We start from the raw sequence: 15,288 nt of genomic DNA, 5'->3' as shown, positions 1-15,288 counted from the left end.
GCTTTCCCCATGACTCAGAATCCAGCGTCAGTGCAGCACTGGATGAAAGATGCAAGGGTCTGTCAGGAGTCCAGAAATGAATTGACCTTTTATACACACACACACTAATTACAGGAAAACAGATCACAGGCAAGGATGGTTACCTTTAATAGCCATTCAAACCCCTTTGTGTCAACTTGTGTGCATGTTATCAGGCCAAAATCATCAGGGTATGTAAACTTTTGATCAGGGTCATTTGGGTAGCTTCTGTTGTCATTATGATTTAAATAGAGTAAACACAGTTGATTAATAATAAATGGCTTCAGCCAAACACTAACCATGAGTGAAAGAAATGTTTTTGTCTTATCATTCATATTCTTTGAAAAATGGCCAAGAAATCATAAATTCTGCCAGGGTATGTAAACTTATGAGCGCAACTGTATATACTTTGTGCTTACTGTGTTTATAATTAATAAGCTAACCTTAAAAACTAAGCTTGTTATAAGCTATTATTGTCTGTTACCTGCACCATGTATTGAAAACATAGGTTAGAAATGCAATTGCTATTAAGGCCCATCTCCAGGCCAAATTAACCACTTCTCACGCCTCTCTCACCTCGTGAAGGCTTTTTTAAGTATTTCTTGCAACTCTGAATATTCCTATATTCACCTAAGTTCCCTATCCACCTCCCTCCCTGCTTCTATCTCTGGCTGCTGTGGACTGGTAAGCCAGGGCTGCAGATGTGCCTGCGCTGACCGGTTCCCACCAGTCCCCTAAATTGTGAGAGGACCCCACCCACTGGACAGTCAATAGGAAGTGTCTATGAAAGAGAAGGCAATGACATGGACACTTAGAGAAGGAATCTGCCTTCTGTAAACAAAACAACTTGGGATCTGCATGTCATGTAACCTCAAACGTAGGTGAGTAAAAGATGCATTTTGATTTTTTTCTATTGCAGTGAATAGTTAGGTGAAAAGGGGGGTTGAAGTGTATGTGACAAAGTGTATATAAGAAAGGGGGCACATGCCCCTTTGTTAATTAGGTGCGATTAGGAGGAGAGCTGTTAACCCTGCATGCTATACTTGTGTAGTGTGATCACTGCACGATTAGAGAGAGGGATGTAAGCTGTCTACTGACAGCTCACATCCCCTACGAAAAGGTAACACCTGGTGGGATTCTGCAGCACTTCCCTCTTCCCTCCATTAATTAGGGGCAGACTTTGAAATAGAAACTGATGCACGTGGTGTGGATAGACCAATCTACTTTGTTAACATGGTGCACACCACATGACAGTTTCTTGCACCATTGTAATGGAGCAATAGGCTTAGATAATTCCCCAAAATGTGTCCTACAATTTACATTGTGCTGTGTAGCCAGCAGTCTTCTTAAATCAGGCACTTTTGAGCTCAATATAGATAACAGTTTCTATAAGCTATAGTTATGGCTCCAATATACAATGTTGATGCCACCACTGCCTAATCATCTTGACTTTTTTATTTATTTTTTATTTTTTCTGGTACAATGTTTTTATTGACATAAAGGAAAAAAAAAGAAACCAGATAACAAATGAAACAAAAAGCAAGATACTCCCAATGGCAGCTTACAAGTAATGAAAGATACTTGTTTTATATAAAAATATTGTTTTTATTTTCAATGAGTAAGATTGCATCAATAAAAGTAGCAATAAAAAAAGGAAAGGGAATGGGAAGGGGAACATGTGGAAAAGGAGGAACAAAAAGGGCTCTGGTGTACACAAAAATAAACATATTTGATGTCTATATAACGTTTTACAAAAAGAAACCCACAAATGGTTTATCTGTGGATATTACTGTTTAGAGTAACCCCAATGCGTTTCAGTCATAATTTTGTATACGATCTTCAGGGGGATACAGACATATTAATACAGAATATTATCAATATTGACAATAATATCATCATCACTGGGAATAAAGAGCCTATATATACAGGAATTTAAAAATAACAAAGGGTCCTACCTTTGATATGAGAAATATTTAAATAGATAGAGCAAAAAAACTAAACGTCACAACCCATCAGGATATACCAGATAACAAATTCCCACACAGGGGATATGAGCATGGAGCATAAGATAGAAGTTCACGTAAAGACACAAAGTAAAACGTGTTATCAAGATATAAATTATAGACTAACACTGACCTTCAGGCAGGGACCGGGTGCCTGTGCGTTATGCCCGAGCCTATAGACCCAGAGGCTAATGTAGGTAAGGGGGAGCAGATCTGGCCGCAATAATGAGAAAAAAGAAAAAAAAAAGGGGGGGGAACTTGACTTGACAAGACTTATTGACAAGAATCATCTTGACTTTTAAAATCTTCCTTCACCCATTCTATCTTATCGTGTCATCATGCCTAGTTAGAATTTTTTGCACAAATATTTTTCTAGTGTCAGGTGATTATATCACGTTAGACTCTCTAAAGCAATCACTCTTCCGAAGCTGTATTTTTAGAAGTAGGAAGAAGAGCAGCCAGGCAATATGACCAAATTTCAAAAGAACTGAGTGGGCAAAGACCGCTGATCGCTCAGTTGTCAGTCTAAGTGTGAGCAGAGAGCCTTTGACTGTCAGTCACTGGCTATGTGCAGTGCCTCTCCAGTGCTCACCAGAGCCCTGGGTTGTGGAAGGGGTGGGAGTGGCTGGCTCAGGCTCTCAAGGGTGTGCTGAGAAGCTGAGCCAGCTGCTGGTCAGGCATCTGGGTGGATCCCAAAATTAACCACCTCAATACAGGGCACTTACACCACCTTCCTGCCCAGGCCATTCTTCAGCTTTCAGCGCTGTCACACTTTGAATGACAATTGCGTGGTCATGCTACACTGTAACCATATGAAATTGTTATCATTTTCTCCACACAAATAGAGCTTTCTTTTGGTGGTATTTAATCACTTCTGGGTTTGTTTGTTTTCCTAAAAAAAAAAAAAAAATTTGAGAAAAAAAAAGTTTCTTCTTAGTTTCTGTCAGTAAATTTTGTAAATAAATAATTTTTCTCCTTCACTTGTGGGCGCTGATGAAGTGGCACTGATGGGCACCGATGTGGCACTTATGGGCACTGATGAGGCAGCAGTTATGGGCCCTGATTAGGTTGCACTGATGAGGAGGCACGAATATGCCGCACTTATGGGCTCCTTCACTGATAGGCGGCACTGAGTGGCAATGGTGAGCACTGATGGGTGGCACTGGTGGGCACAGATAGGTGGCACTGATGGGCACAGATAGGCGGCAGGGATAGGCGACACTGATGGGCGGCACTGATAGGCATTGATGGGTGGCATTGATAGCCAGCACTGACTGGCATCACTAATGGCCACTGATTGCTGGCACTTGTGGGCACTGATTGCTGGCACTGGTGGGCACTAATTGCTGGTAGTGGTGGGCACCCATTGCTGGCACTGTGGGGGCTTTATTGTAATCAGGGCATTAATGATCAGTGCCCTAATTACATACCTAGATGTCCTCTGCGAGGAGATGCCGCTGATCCGCTCTCCTCTCCTCACACTCTGTCAGTGTGAGGCGAGGAGCGCCGTTTACCGGCATCTCCATGTTTACATGTGACCGGCTGTGATTGGACACAGCCGATCACATGGTTAAAGAGCTGTGGCCATGGCTCTTTACAGAGATTGGGCGTGCTAGAGCAGCCGTTCTGGGAAGCCGTCATATGACGTCCATCCAGAACGAGAGCCGCACCGCTCAGCCGTCATTTGAAGGTGGGCGGGCAGCAAGTGGTTAAAGTCAGGATCTCTCCAGACTGTGGACCAACTGAGTGACATCAGCCGACTGTGAATTTTTTTTTTTTATCCAAAGAAAAAAGTTTATTAAAGAACATAAATATACATACAGATACCGAAGCAAAAGATACTTTCCATTAAATAATGGGTCATTACACGTATAAAATATGCATATTTCTTAAATTTATCTAAATATAAATATTTCCTGACAATCTGGTCATGTCACATGCCCTGTTTTAGATTACAGTACCAGCACCCGCATACTGAAGCCAGAAATCCAGGGTTAGCCCCGTTCAAGTGCCAATACCCAGCAATCTGCCCATGACCAGATCCACCGGGGCTAATCCTGGTACATTCAGCCATGGCCCCCATAACTTTTCGAACTTCTGGGCGGAACCCCTGTGTTGATAGATTACCTTCTCCTTCCGGAGCACATCTCCCATTATGTTAATCCACTCCTTAAGCGTAGGGGGATCATCTGATATCCAATGAGCCATAATTACTTTGCGTGCCTGAAACAGAGATCTAATGACTGCTACCCTAGTACATTCCCCCCAGTCCAGCTCGTCTAGTACATATAAAAGGCAATGTCTCAGGCTTGTAGGCTTCGAAACCTGAAACATTCTGTTTACGGTGTCCACCACCCCCTTCCAGTAGGGGTGGAGCTTTGGGCACCTCCACAGTAAGTGGATCATGTCTCCATGATCCCTTTTGCATCTGGTGCAAAGCGGGGTGGGTCGCAGGCCCATAAGAAACAATCTATGTGGGGTATAATACACTCTGAACAGTAAATACAGCTGCGACAATCTATGTGATATATTTAAGGAGCATGTGGGTACCGCCTGCAGGGCTTCCTCCCACTGGTCTCCATTAATTGGGCCCACCTCCCCCTCCCACCATGCCAACATTCGCAGCGGGTATTTATTCAGGAAATTGTGTAATAGCATATTATAGCATTGTGATATGAAGCCCTTAGTATTAGGCGCTCTTGCTATTAAATTAAACAATGGAGTCGGGGAGGGGACCCATTCCGAGGATCTGCCCTGGGCCGTTATAGCATGTTTTAGTTGCTTATAATAAAATCTCATAGACTGAGGCTTTGCAAGGTTTCAAACGTAAGCAATTTCCAATTGCGGAGGATCTGGCTAAGGTAGACCACCCCATACCATAACTTGCCGTGCTGAAGTTTAGCTAGTTTTGGGTATGAGTCATTAGCCCAGATAGGGCTATAGTCTGTGTATCCCGTCACCCCTTGGAGATATCTAGTTTTATTCCAGATTTTTTGGATAAGGTTATATGTTGGGAATAATTTATTTGGTTTCCCAAATACTGTCGACTCCAGGGCTGTTGACACCGAGTCCCTCCCATTCGTATGTAGCATTATTCAGAAGAGTCATAGGTCCCTCCTTCCCTGTCCGTTCTCATGTGGATCATACCTATCAGCTGCTGCAATTGTGCAGCAATATTATATAACCAAGGATGAGGGAGGGCAAGCCCTCCCTCATCCTTGGGCCTCTGAAGGTGTTCAAGTTTAATTCTAGGTGTGCGGTTTTTCTAAATAAGTGTACGGAACAGGGAGTTAACAATTCTAAACACCTTTAGAGTCACTACCGTCGGGGCGTTGTGTAGCACATATAGCAGTTATGGCATGAGGATCATTTTAATGAGATTCACTCTGCCCGTTACCGACTGTGGACTTTAGCTCGCTGTCAGCTGAATACGAGTCACAGGAGTGCAGAACTAAGTGCAGTCTTGTGACCTACTTCTCATTTAAGAGATTTTTAAGGTTCTAATAAAGCTTGCCATGGAAATGGAACCCCACTATTTATTTTTGGGTGCCTTTCCTATGAGATGTTCAAGAATGTTACATTAAAATAATTTTATTCTGATTAGTCTTAACAGAGGTATATTCAGCAAGTTAGCTTTAAGAGGAATACTGATATGCACACTGTGACAATGCCCAGCAACCTTTTGAGTGTTCTCAATAATAATTCATTCTGATCACTGTTATAAGAAAACAGTTTTTTAGTGTTGTGACTACTGTTTGATTCTGATGTACACTGATTTTTTTTCCCTGTAGGTTGGACAGTTTATGCACTTACAGCTCTTCTTATTTTGACCATCATTGCTATTTTGGTAAAAGCGCTTCTTCACCTAAATATGAAGTAAGTACTTTTCATTCTGATCATGCATCTATTTCCCCCTGGCAACATTCTTCCTGCTAATTAAGTAGATAGTATTTCATTGCTAGAATATGGAATATATATTTGAGGAAACTGCAGAGGATATTGCTGGGTATTGACAGGGTAGAATGCTTAGAATTATGATTTTCCAAGAAAAGTGAACGAGTAAGGTATGATGTAGCAGTATACCAAAACCTCAAACATACATCCTTTCCATCTACCCCCTGTGAAATATAATGATTTCATAAATGGAGCCACTTTGTTGTATGTGTGGTGCAAGTAAGACATTCTATGTTTTTCAAATGTCTTTTAACCATTCCTTTTATGTTTTTTTACATTTCATGTTTTCCAAATGTCAAATGATACACAGAAGGCCAAATGAAGGGCAACTGAGCCCTTGTTAGACCATTGTTTTTCACTCCATAACACAGGGATACATTACTAATGAAACAGCATTTTACCAATTTTTTTTTTTTTCATTTTAATTCTCTTTAATTTAACTAAAGCAATCTTGTTTTAAAACATGAGTTTCAGGATTTGAGAGACCAAAATGTGTTTGTGATATTTGTTGTACAATTAAATGAGATAATTGGCCTAAGGTCTCAGTACAATGGGCACTGTTAATGGACTGTTTTAATTTATATATAAACTAATTTTAAGTTTATTGCTATGCTGCTCTTCACGACAATAAATAAAATTACAAAATGATCATAAAAAAAAATTTTTTTTTGTAGCAAATATATATGGTAAAATCACAGTTGCATTTCAAATGCACACCCGTAAGCATATTTGTATCTTGTATTTTTCCTACATTCTGCTGCTGTACAGCCCAGGAGATCCCAAAACCCTGGAGATCCCAGCATGGAAATAATGATTTCAGTTCCAAGTTGTTCCTGGAACTTGTTGTGCTGCCTTTATCTACTTAATTATATAACAAGTAGAATTTCCAATGAAAAAGCAGGTTTTTATTCACCCACCCCCCAAAGACAAAATGCTGTAGTAAAAATAAGAGAAAATCCTGTGGAGGAAAAAAGACTAGTAAATATAATTGAAGCCCAACTCTGGTCTGCTGTTAAACCTATGAATGCAATGAGGTCCTCTGTGGGTTAAAGTGGTTCTAAACTCAAAATGTTTTCTACCTTAACGCATTCACTGCATTAAGTTAAAAAGCATCCCATCACCTGTTCTATCTCCCTTCCCTAAACGCTTACCTGACTTTTCTCACTGCTCCAGTTCTGTCCCAGCCGCAGTCAGCCTGCTGCTGTCAGTCAAGCTCCTGTGAGGAAGAATGGCTTACCGGTGCTGTGTGTCTGTAGATGCTCACAGCCCGGCACGCACGCATGGATGCCCCCTTAGCACTTTACCTACCTGCTTGTACAATGATATTGCACAGAGTGGTCCCTTACCTCCTCTTTGGTAGTCCCCTGCCAGCGTTGTCCACTTCTCGCTGTTCCAGGTGCCTCCTTAGCACTTTACTTGAGCAGAAGAAGCAGGAAGAAGCAGACAGTGCCAGCAGGGGACTGCCAAAGAGGAGGTAAGGGATGACTCTGTGCAATATCATTGCACAAGCAGATAAGTATAACATCTTTTTTATTTTACAACAAAAATATCCCATAATATTACACTACATGCTTGTGTGGCTAAGGAGGCTAAGGAAAAAGGCACAATAGCTTACCTTATTCCTCACTTCCCCAGAAACATGAGCTTTCATCCGTTGTTCAACGTTCTGGGTTAAGGGCAGGCCCTTGCCATCCTCCCGTCCAATACTGTTGATCTCGCATTATGGATTTTAAGGGGAACCCCATGCTAAAATGAAAAAAAAAAACATTGTGAGGTCCCCCCATATCCATACCAGACCCTTTGCTGAGGCAGGAAAGGACGGGTTGAGCGAGCACCCCCCCCCAACCATACCAAGCCACATGCCTTCAACATAGGAGGTGCTTTGGGGTAGGGGGGCTCTGATCACCCCCTTGTGATGTCACCGACCCAGCATGCACCTGTCAATGACATCATAAGCGGCGGTGTCGCCAGGTGATGTCACTGGGTGGCCCCGCCCCTTAGTTATTTAGTAAATGTCAGACAGTGGAGCTTTTGCACACATCTTTCACGCAATTCTTTCCTAGGGTGACACCATTTGCTGCACCAGTGAATATGTGATATTCTGCTATAGTCACTACAGTAGAACTGTAATGTTTAGCTGCTGTGGAGAATGTTCACATGCACAGATAATTTATAATTAAGCTGGCCATACACCAAGAGAATTTTATTTGAAAACTTTCATTTTGGGACTTTTCGATCAATTTTCTAATGGTTAATGGGGTCTAATCAACATTTTCACCTGTAGTTTGTAGTTTGAAGGAGCAGAATGGAAAAAATGTAATGGATTAACAAAATTCTAATTGTGAATGTGGTTTTCGTTCAAGAAAAATCATACATATTGTAATGAAACCTGTTTAATAGGTCTGAGATTCCATTCATGAAATGTTAAGGGCTTTCAAATGAAATTACTTGACTCAATAACGGCAAAAAAAAAATGTTCTGATGAAAATGTTTTTATAACTTCTATATGAATTACAATGGGAAAAACATCCCATTGAGTGTTTGAAGGAAAATTGGCCAACTCAGGAGTCTAGAGGATGTGCACAGTGCAGGCAGAGTATATATAATAATAGTTCTCTACAAAAATATGTATTCTGTTGTGCAAATTCAGTTCTGTTTTAACTATAATGATGTGTGTAACTTTAAAATATGGCAAAGCCCTTTTTACTATTCTGGAGCTAGAACTGTAAACAAATCATCCTCATCTGTAGTATTTTGTGGGTAGAAACAGAGTGGTTACTAAAAGAATTACAAAATGTTGATTTTAGGAGTCTATATAATATGACTTGGATTGCACATACAAAAGATTTAATTATATCTTTGTCTCCCTCTTCAAGGTCTCAGAGACTGGCATCACCAACCAGTCTGGACAGCTGCCACAGAGGATCTGCAGGAGAAATATGGAGCATATTCTACAAACCTTCCACATCCATCTACATTTTTCCAAAGAAGATTAAAAGTCCACATGATGATCGCAACCCATTAGTAGGCGAATAATTTGCACTTTAGTCAAGACATTAAGAGCTGCAGATGAACATTTGGAGTTACCTGTCATCTCTGTTTAATCAATCCATATTTATGATGCTCTGAAATGGACTATAATCTATGAGGGCTTCCAGCAGAACTGAGAGAATAGACCTGCAACTGTTCAAAGTCCATAAAGTCACACGACTTCTGCAACTAGAACATACAGTGGAAGCTTGCCATAGACCTACTGTATAGCTAATTGTTATCGGTTTCAGGTCAGACAGAGAGAGCAGGTGGTTCGGGTGGAATGGAAAGAACCACAATTGCTGCAGGCGTTACATACAATCACCCTAACTCTGCAACGCAGGGTATCCCATTTTGGAAAGGGACATCTGATTTTAGTTCAGCTCCTCCTTATTTTTGAAATATATTTATGAACTTAAGACTTAAATATGGAGTACCAGAAATAATCTGGTTTTCTGACTGCAATTGCAGTAATGATGGATTTTGTACTGTGTATATTTTTCCATTAAAATAACTTCTGCACACCATAAATCAAAGTTGGAACCATCCTATTATGAGCCAAACAAGAGCAGTTTTCAAACATTGTAGAGTTTACATTAATTGTTGCACAGAATGAATGGATACTGTACATGGGACTGTTGCCTACAACATTAATGGGTGTTTTGAATGCTTTCTTCTTTTTATTTTTTTTCTAAAAGGTGCATGAATTGAGTATTAATTCTTATGGGGCCATAACTTAAAGTAACATAGGAACACGCACCCGTATTTGGGTTCAAAAGTAAAAGTTACATTCTGTCTTATTGTCTTCCTTGGAAGTGTCTGCCAACTTTATGTATAAATAATTTATTTTTTCTTTAAAGTGTGCCTTGCTATTGCTTGATTGTGTGAAGGCCATGGCCATCACTGTTATAACAAAGCCATCAAAGAGGGCAGCAGTATAGTGTTTGTCCAGTTTGGCCATCGAGGGTGATGATCACTAGGCCCAAGACTGTGTGTTCGAGCCTTGGTTGGATTTTTAAGATGTAAATGGCTTTATACAATCAAAGTCTATTTTTCTGCAAAGCTGATTTTATGTTCTTATGGTAGAGTGACACCATAACATTACAGAACTATGTATGCGACAAGTGTTTTTATTTATAGTGTGGGATTAGCACTAGTGTTGGTACTTTGTTAAAATCAGGATATGCAGCCCCACTTGAGGTTACGATATCCCCACTATGGTAACAGATGCCATTGTCAGGTACCTACAGACCAGGAATGTTTCCAGACAATTTCGGAGAGTCAAAAATGGATGTTGGTTCTCTTGGATAGTCAAATTTAAACTATACTGAAAGGAAAATACATTGGATACACAGCGTTAATCCACAAAAAAGGCAAATGGTTAATGAGTTTGAGAAAATGTTTCTAAATGACCAATAGCATAACTGATGCAGTACTGCAGCAATTTAGTTGGCTGGAAATGCCGCGTACACACGACCGGACTTTACGTCAGACTTTGTCCAGCGGACTTTTCTACGGACTTTACGACGGACTTTCCAAATGAACGGACTTGCCTACACACGATCAACCAAAGTCTGACGGATTTGTACGTGATGACGTACGACCGGACTAAAACAAGGAAGTTCATAGCCAGTAGCCAATAGCTGCCCTAGCATCGGTTTTTGTCCATCGGACTAGCATACAAACGAGCGGACTTTTCGACCGGACTCGAGTCCGTCGGACAGATTTGAAACATGTTTCAAATCTAAGTCCGTCAAACTTTTGAGAAAACAAAGTCCGCTGGAGCCCACACACGATCGATTTGTCCGACGGACTCCGGTACGCCGGACCAAGTATGCCGGAAAGTCCGATCGTGTGTACGCGGCATAACATGTAGTAACCTCTACTTTCAGGACATTGCAAAAGTTGTGATGGTTGTATACAACTGGAAAAGCATTTGCGAGCACTGTTAGGTTGTGGAAACTGACACAAGTAAGAGATCATGGAGTTTACATGCATTCATTAAATATATAGCACACCCAATTTAATCAGCACAGGCTTATCATAGAGTTACCATACTTTTTTAAGTATAAAGGTCTGCTTCTGGTGAGTCCACTGCTTGGTTCTGTATCACTAACTCATAGATTTGTAAACCTCTAAACATGTTATCTAAACTTATTTACATTTTTATTTTCACTTCAATTTATACTTTAGAAAACCTTTTCATTATATACATACAGTATACTGTATGTGGTCTTACGAAGAACTGAGGATATTTGCCCAAAGTTACTAATCAGGTCTGATACTGATTGGTCAGAGAAGTAACCTCAGTTCTTAGGACGAACTTTACAATACATAAGGTCCCTAATGTTCCTAAAAAGCACTTAAATAGAGACGATTTGAAGATAAGAAAATTCCTCTATGAAAAATATTGTCTGAATGGAGTTATAAAAAACAATCTCAGTTTCCACTTATGACTATCTGGTAAAAGAGCTTAAGGGCTTGTAAAAAGTACAATGTAAAGGCTTTATATATTTGCTGTTTAATGAATATAGTAAAATTCCTTTAACCCAAGACTCACTGAACTGACACATATTCCATATGTCTAGTTTGAAGGTAAAGTTAGAGCAATAAGAAAAACAAAGGAAATCTGATGCTTTTTAAAGTTTAGTTTTATATTCTTTTACTTTCAACTACTTTATTTCAATTTTGTATTCTTACTATATTTGATTTAGTCATCGATATCGCCTCCAATGGAAATCTGCAAAGTAAAAGTTACAAACAAGGGTGAAAACACTTGACATATGAACAGCAGAAACATTTGTAAAGCAAAACATATGGCATGAATAGAGCAATCTTCAATCATCTGCACTATTTTTTATTCAGACTATCAACTTTATCACTTTCACTTTTCTCATCTTCTAATAATCCAGCTTGCCATGCTCGTTTACTGATTATGATTTATCAGGTTCTAGAGTAAAGGGATTATTAAATTTGCTATAAATATTAAGAGTAAAGAAAATCACTTCTTGCTTGCTTGCACTTTCCATCATACAGAAGTCTTGTACTGACAAACAAGCAACTCTGGCAATTGCCACAAGGGCTGGTTTGAACAGATGTGGTTTGTTCTGTCATCATTTCTGCTCCAGGTAAACTTTACTATTGACATGCAAAATATATTTTTTGCACTTACTGCCCCTACTTTTCCCAGAATGTTTTCTACTGGCCAAAATGTATGACACGAAATGCTCATATGACGTGCTCATGCAATATGACATGCTCATAATTTGCCACTTGTTGTCAGTTATGGGAGGACAAGGACCCTGGAGGCAAGTCCAACCAACTAATCCTTTCACGGTAGGAACAGATTCATTAGGGTTAAAGCATAGTCCACTTTTTAGACCATGTTTTATGGTAAACCCATATTTAGCTAATAAATGAAGCATGGTTACATACATATGCCATCCCCCCTGAACCCAACTTCTTCCAATACCTGAAACTCGGGGTGCTTATTACTGTAGGTACAGTAAAAAGCCTATTACTGTAGGTGGTTATTGTTTGAATTCAGTGCAACTGTGCTTGGCTTCCCCCGCACAGCTGTGTCATCCATTCATGAGGATCAATCCATGAAAATACTACAGGTCCCATCTGCCAGCACAGCAGAGCATGCCAATAGCAGGCCGGTGACATGACTAAAATTGTAGTCCATTAAGCACTTCCTCCAACCCCATAACAGAAGGTCCATAACTCCATACAGACCAGGGGCTGTAGCTAAACAATGCAAGAGTCCATGCATTGCACCTGTGATCACAGTTGCAATGCTCTGCAGGCCTCAATGCAAAATTTAGCAAATGCACATTTTTTATTATATTAACCGGTTCCGACCATGTCACGCTGATATACTGTGCCAGAATGGCTCCCCTCGGTGAAATCCCGTATGGGTACGTCCTTCCCTTTTTCGGCCACCAGAGGGTACGGGCGTGCCACTGGAGGCGTGCGCGCTCGCTGCATGGCGTGGGACCTGCTGAGCAGGGCCGGTGGGCACGATCGCCCCCCGGCCATGCGCGATCACCAGCACGGGGATTAGTGTGTGTAAACACACAAATCCCTGTGCTGTCAGAGGAGAGGAGCCCTATTGTTTGTTCCTACTAAGTAGGAAAAACAATACATCTCCTCTCCTAGTCAATCCTATCCCCATACAGTTAGAACACAGTGAGAGTACACACAATTAACCCCTTGATCCCCCCTAGTGTTAACCCCTTCCCTGCCAGTGACATTTACACAGAAATCAGTGCATTTTTATAGCGCTGATCACTGTATAAATGCCAATGGTCCCAAAAAAGTGTCAAAAGTCTCCGATCTGTCCGTCACAATACCACTAAAAATCGCAGATCATCGCCATTACTAGTAAAAAAAAGTAATAACAAAAATGCCATAAATCTTTCCCATAGTTTGCAAACGCTATAACTTTTGCGCAAACCAATCTATATATGCTTATTGCGATTTGTTTTACCAAAAATATGTAGAAGAATATATATTGGCATAAACTGATGAAGAAATGTTTGTTTTTTTTTATTTTTGGGATATTTATTATAGCAAAAAGTAGAATATATTGTTTTTTTTTTCAAAATTGTCCCTCTTTTTTTTTGTTTATAGCGCAAAAAATAAAAACCGCAGAGGTGATAAAATATCACCAAAAGAAAGCTCTATTTGTGGGAAAAAAAGGACGCAAATTTAGTTTGAGTACATCATCGAATGACCGCGCAATTGTCAGTTAAACGCCATGCCAAATTGTAAAAAGTGCTCTGTTCAGGAAGGGGGTAAAATCTTCTGGGGCTGAAGTGGTTAATGTCAATGCATTTACTACATTTTTGCAAAAGGTGGACTATGCCTTTTAGTCAAGTCTACCATTTTGCTACATTCATTGGTAGCCACAGTGAAAGATGGGTGTTCCTAAAGGACATGGTTTATTGTGCCACACTTTTACATATTGCAGTATAAGATTCCTTTGCTACTCTTGGCATTTGGTCACATGACATCCAGAAGCCACAAAGGAAGTTGGTGCTTGAGACAGGTAACTAAATAACGGTGAGGTATCTCCACTCATGTCCACCAGCTCAACAGATCTTACACATAGTGCTGGCTGGGGGGACAATTTCCCTCTGCACCAGGCTGGTCCTTCCCTGCTCTCAAAACAAAAGTCAGTGGAACACTGCTGTTTTAACCCTCCTATTATGTTGTGGATCAGTTTGACTACCATTACCATTTAACTTCTTCATTTATCTTTCATAGCTACAGCAGCAGGGTACTGTACCTGGTTAGCCATCGACAAAGCAAAAGTTTGGATTTAATGTGATGCTATTTATGGACCTCAAGAAGAGGCCAGCATGCATTGAAAGCTTGCATTACAACCTATTTATTTAATAGATTTGTTATTCTGCTTAGGTAATCTATTTTATCCAATAAATGATATCACCTTAAATCCAAACTTTCATTCTTTTTGAAATTGTATGACTTTACCTCATTTGGGTTTATGAATATTTAGTATGGATTGCCTCTGCAGATTTTATTTATTAACATTATATTAGGGTATGGGTCAAATATTCCTGCACACTTGAATTGCTCGGTTTACTCATCACTAATGAGCACTATGCATAAGGATGCATTTTTAAGCCACAGGCAGGCCAAAAAGACAGGAAATGATCATAAGACTACAATGCCACCAGTGGAGAAGTGTTCAGTTCTGGCAAAGTGACAACAATATACAGTTGCCAGTACATTATTGTATTTATTGTACATATTGTTTCTGCATACCATGCATTTGTCCTCTGAACAAAAAATGAATCATTATCAATCAAGTGGAATGAAGGTAAACTATATTGGCAAGGTACTTAACAATCCTCTGAAGGAGAGATGACCTGGCTACCACAGTCACCTGCTGGTTCAACCACTGTGGAGTAAATTCTGTCTGATCCCCCGGAGACTTTCTCCTTATCAGCTCCTATGGACTCCAGTGTTGGCAGAAAACGTGCAAAGTGTCAGATCTGCCCACCCCAACTGGACCACATAAATCAGTGCAATGTGTGAGATGCAAGAAATACATCTGTATAACTCATACTCACCATTACTGTCCAACTTGTTGACTGTAAAAGGACAGAGGGAAAAAATGTAAATAAATTGTAAATGTTTAGATGTCTGAATACCTGTGAGTATGTACTAAATCTACCTTTTGATATATCTACACATTGCAAAGAAAAAAGGTAATTTACATGTTCTTTTTGTTCAATAACATAAAAAATATTTT

General features: G+C 40.1%; 1 protein-coding gene across 1 annotated transcript in view; it reads left to right on the top strand.

Annotated features, from left to right (window-relative positions):
* The window catches only part of KREMEN1 (kringle containing transmembrane protein 1), a 212,612-nt gene extending 203,071 nt beyond the window's left edge, over positions 1 to 9,541 (top strand). Inside the window, exons 8-9 of the mRNA XM_073625455.1 lie at positions 5,813 to 5,897; positions 8,852 to 9,541. Of these exons, the coding sequence (XP_073481556.1) occupies positions 5,813 to 5,897; positions 8,852 to 9,011 (245 nt within the window). The 3' untranslated portion in view covers positions 9,012 to 9,541. The remainder of the gene's footprint in view (positions 1 to 5,812; positions 5,898 to 8,851) is intronic.
* The last annotated feature ends 5,747 nt before the right edge of the window (positions 9,542 to 15,288 follow it).

The sequence above is a fragment of the Aquarana catesbeiana genome, linkage group LG01 (genome assembly GCF_042186555.1).
Source record: "Aquarana catesbeiana isolate 2022-GZ linkage group LG01, ASM4218655v1, whole genome shotgun sequence".
Lineage (NCBI taxonomy): Eukaryota > Metazoa > Chordata > Amphibia > Anura > Ranidae > Aquarana > Aquarana catesbeiana.
The sequence above is the reverse complement of the archived record's forward strand: the minus strand, read 5'-3'. Positions and strand labels throughout refer to the sequence as shown.